The sequence below is a fragment of the Pleuronectes platessa genome, chromosome 2 (genome assembly GCF_947347685.1).
Source record: "Pleuronectes platessa chromosome 2, fPlePla1.1, whole genome shotgun sequence".
NCBI lineage: Eukaryota > Metazoa > Chordata > Actinopteri > Pleuronectiformes > Pleuronectidae > Pleuronectes > Pleuronectes platessa.
In genome coordinates, this window is record NC_070627.1 from 3,312,617 (window position 1) to 3,317,259 (window position 4,643).

General features: G+C 43.1%; 1 protein-coding gene across 1 annotated transcript in view; it reads right to left on the minus strand.

Moving 5' to 3' along the window:
- The window catches only part of raly (RALY heterogeneous nuclear ribonucleoprotein), a 12,992-nt gene extending 9,110 nt beyond the window's left edge, over positions 1 to 3,882 (minus strand). The window contains exon 1 of the mRNA XM_053443934.1: positions 3,597 to 3,882. Within this exon, the coding sequence (XP_053299909.1) occupies positions 3,597 to 3,882 (286 nt within the window). The remainder of the gene's footprint in view (positions 1 to 3,596) is intronic.
- Positions 3,883 to 4,643: the final 761 nt, after the last annotated feature.

The window sequence follows — 4,643 nt, forward strand, 5'->3', positions numbered from 1 at the left end:
TTTAAAAACAAACTGAGTTCGACCCAGAGTGAATTCTATCACCGTGAATAAATGATGAAGACATGTATAAATAAATAAAGAGTTTCTGGTGTGATGACAAAATCAACATTAATGGAAGAGAAACCACAAGTTTAAAAAAGTAAAATAATATATTTGTTGCTTCCTGCCTTATTTACAGTGCTGAGTCAAGGATTCAACACACACACACACACACACACACACACACACACACACACACACACACACACACACACACACACACACACACACACAAACACACACACACACACACACACACACACACACACCCACACGTAATTATCCTGCATTAGTTACGGACATTTACAAATCACATGACTGGTTGATATGTAGAATATTGAAATGAAAGGATTAATAATTAATCACAGTCGTTGAGTATTTGAAGCCAAAACACTGGAAATGTAAGTCAATTAATTTCAGGTGTAAGTGGCTAAATCTACTTTCATCAAGTAGTTTGAGTTCATAATATGTTGCATATACTTATATATATATATATTGAATCAATGTATATGTTTATACAGGAGACTAGAGAGCATTTAAACCCCGTCTAGGTCCAGTGCACGTTTCAGAATTGACAACAAACGTGTGTAAACATCTGAAACCTCACAGCTGACACACACATCAGTAGTTGATGATCTTTCTTTACGTGAGAGAAAACAACAGATGTTTTTTTTTTATTATATATTTAGCAGAAAAGATGGAATATGTGTTGAAGTGGTGAAATTGTAGCTTCAGCTCGACAACACAAATCTCTCAGGTCGACTTCCTCAGCTGTGCTTTTCGGGGAGTAATTGTTATTTTTTTCCTGATTATTTATTTAATGCTTTTAAATTGCAAATTGTTTGTGTTTCTATTAACGAACTGAAATACATTTTAGATTTTATTTCCCTGAGGAACATAACGCGCTCACCGACACCTGGCTGCTGGAAGCTGTGAAGAACAAATCAGGGAAACTGGTCCGATCTGTATTAACTGCTCGGTGGTTAATTGTCACTCGGTTCTCACACAGAGAGAAAATCATCATCCATCGGTTATTAATCATCTGACTCTTCTGCTGTACAAGGTCTCAGTCCCAGAATGCACTGGGGGGGGGGGGGGGGCGTTCCAGTCTCATTACAGAGGAAGCTGCAGTTTTCACTTCACCAGAACCTGCAGGACTGTGGATTTTGGGAGGAGTCTACCTGCAGGACACGCCCCCCTGCAGACACCACAGGAGGAAATTCTCACACACAAACACACGCACGCACACACACGTAGTCTATCCATAACCATTTGGGTCATTTTTGTTTCACCCACATGCTCCTGCTGTTCAATTTTCAATTTCTTTTATTGCATTTCTGCTCTTTCACGAACAGCAGTTGCTTCCTGACGTTTTTTTTTAAGGTTGTGGTGAACCTCCTCCTCACAATCATCTCACTTTTAGGTTCTGAAGTCGTGTTTACTGGGAAACCAGAGAACTGAGCTGGTGACAATGGTTCGTCTGATGTTATAAACTCTGTTAATACTTTAAACTGGAGCCCAGGTTTGACTGTAATGAGAGGAAGAGAAGAGTCGAGGAGATAAGTGCTTCAGAAGACAGAATTGATATGTTCCCCATGGCAACACACACACACACGCACGCACATGTGCACAAACACACACAAACACACACATACACACACACACACACACACACACACACACACACAGAAACACACACAGAAACACAAAAAGCTGCAGCGGGGCGGAGAGCATCACTTAGTGGTCCCTTAGCTGTACAGCAACACCACACACACACACACTACACACACACACACACACACAAAATCACAGTTATGCCAGATACATGTGTGTGTGTGTGTGTGTTTTGTGATATCGCACAATTAAACCTTCATCCCAATACACACACATTTTCAGTTATGCTCATTCACATATTTTCTTGTATCACACACACACACATGCACACACGCACATGCACACACGCACATGCACACACAAACACACACGCACACACGCACATGCACACACGCACATGCACACACAAACACACACACACACACACACACACACACACACACACACACACACACACACACACACACACACACACACACACACACACACACACACACACACACACACACACACACACACACACACACACACACACACACACACACACTCACACACACACACACTGCACTGAGAGTCTATTAAAGAACGTTTACACTCCCACAGAGAGAATGGCTGTGATGTGATGGAGCTCAGGGCTTGTGAACGATTCCAGAGGCCGGAACGTCATGTCACTAGAGAACTGTGATGTTTCAAAGACATGAATTGATCAAATCAAATTCTAAAAGATTGTGTCCAACAACAGTCTGTGGACATCAGGGCCGTGAGACGCTGGTGAAGAGAAAAACACTGAAGAACGTGTTGGACTTGACTTCATATAAATTAAGTAGATAAATGAAAAAGAGTAAAAAACAAAACAGAGGAGAAGTTACAACACTTTACAAACTCTACGGACGCACACGTCTACATTTCATGGTTGCAAAATAGTTAATTAAGTCATCGTTTGACAGAGAGACAGAGACACACACACACACACACACACACGATTTTTGTCTGACTTTGAGAATCACTGCAGGCCTATTAGTCGTCAAGCAGCGATTTCTTTTTTGCATTAAGCCCCTAAATGATGCTCATTATGTAACGAGGCAGAAATGACTGAGTTCCTTATAACGCTGTGAAATGTGGAGGTCAGGGTGAGAAGAGGTTCATGATGTGTCTGACTTTGACATCTGCACAGCAAGAAAAAAGAGTTTCATGTGTCTAAACCAGTAAAACAGACTGGTCTGTGGAATCGTCCCATCGTCTCACGTACAAACAGATTTGGCATCAAGGTTTAAATAAATCTCTGGACTTGTGAAAGGATTCCCTGAGGATCTGGTGTTTGGGATCCTGATCGTGTTCGCCGGCTACAACAGAAGCTCCTGAAACATAGTGTCAGACAAACGCTGATGATTTGGACCAAACTGAGCTGGAGTGAACTTTAAGATGTGCTTGTGTTCACTGGAGCCTTCAGGGCGCCAGTCGCCTTCAAGTCACATCAAAAAGACACAAAGCAGCCGGAGCTGAGGGAATAATGGTTTGTTGTTGTCGACTCACATTTGTTTGTTCCTAAGTGGAAACAAAAAAAAAACCTTGTTTGTCAGTTTAACCACTTGAATGCTGAAGATACTGGGAACTCAACTCTCTGGGTGTCGGGGGGGGGGGGGGGGGGGGGGGGGGGGGGATTATAACCTCATTACTGCCATTTTGAGATGGAATATATCTTAACATATATCGTAGTTTGTTTAAGTCATTTAGGTCCTTTCAACTTAAAGTATATGTTATTTTCTGTTTCATCAATTTGTGCTGAAATCATTATTTGTCAATATTTCATTGACCTTCAGAGGAGCTGCAGGTAAATTCACCTCAAAACAACTTTACATGAAAACAAAGAAGCTTTTATCCCAAAATCTATTGAGGGTGGACACGTCTTGTTTGCACGTGTCCTCTTCATCAGAGACTCAAACATGAAGGTAAGAGATGAACCTCAGACTCACCGAGCGTCTGGCCCGCCAGCACCCGGCCGTTCTCCCCGACCACGGCGCCGCGGGCCTGCCGCTCTCCGGCGTACTGGATGAAGGCGTAGCCCTTGTGCACGGAGCAGCCCAGCACGCGGCCGTACTTGGAGAAGATGGTCTCCACGTCCGACTTCTTCACCACCGCCGTGTTGAGGTTCCCGATGAAGACCCGCGAGTTGATGGACTTCGGGTCGTTCTTGTTGGTCACGTTACTGGTCTGGACCTTCAGAGACATGCTGGAGCGACGAGGTGGGGGAGCGACGGAGGGGGGGTGGATGGGATGTGTCGGGGGGGAAGAGACGCAGAGGGACGGAGGATCTGAAGGACAAAAGAGAAAAGACAACATGGTGTGAGTCATGAAAAGAGAGAGAGAGAGAGTGGAGGACAGCTGCAACAGATCAACATCACAGACTGAGACATTTGAGATTTGAGCTCAGAAATCATCAAACCTCTGAGAGCGAGTCTGTGAAGTGATGATGAAGAAGATGAAGATTTGCTATTTGCTTCATAGAGTCTCAGTATGGATTTTATTTATCGACCGAACAGGTTTTCATTCATAACTTATAACGTTGAGAAACGGATCATTGTGCGTATCGATTGCTTTTACTTTTCATATTTTGGAAACAGCTGAATTCTAAACGTAGGACTTGTGTGTGTCTGTGTGTTTGTGTGTGTGTGTGTGTGTCCTTCCTACACCTTCACCTTCCTAGTGAAACCTGACTGGTCCAACTCTGATGAATCACATTGAACTTGACCCTGAGGAACTCGTGAATGTTTGTTTCAGGAGATTCAGTCAAACACTCGGAATATTGTTGATTCAGAAAATCTAATGTGTGTTTGAGAGAGAGAGTGAGAGAGAGAGAGTGTGTGTGTGTGCGTGTACGAGAGAGTTTGAATGTTTCGAGTTCTTTAATAAATAATAAAAGGCCCACATGTTGTTCAACGCACACACACATACAAGTTGTTTATATTTACAACTTATGCATCGTTGCGCAC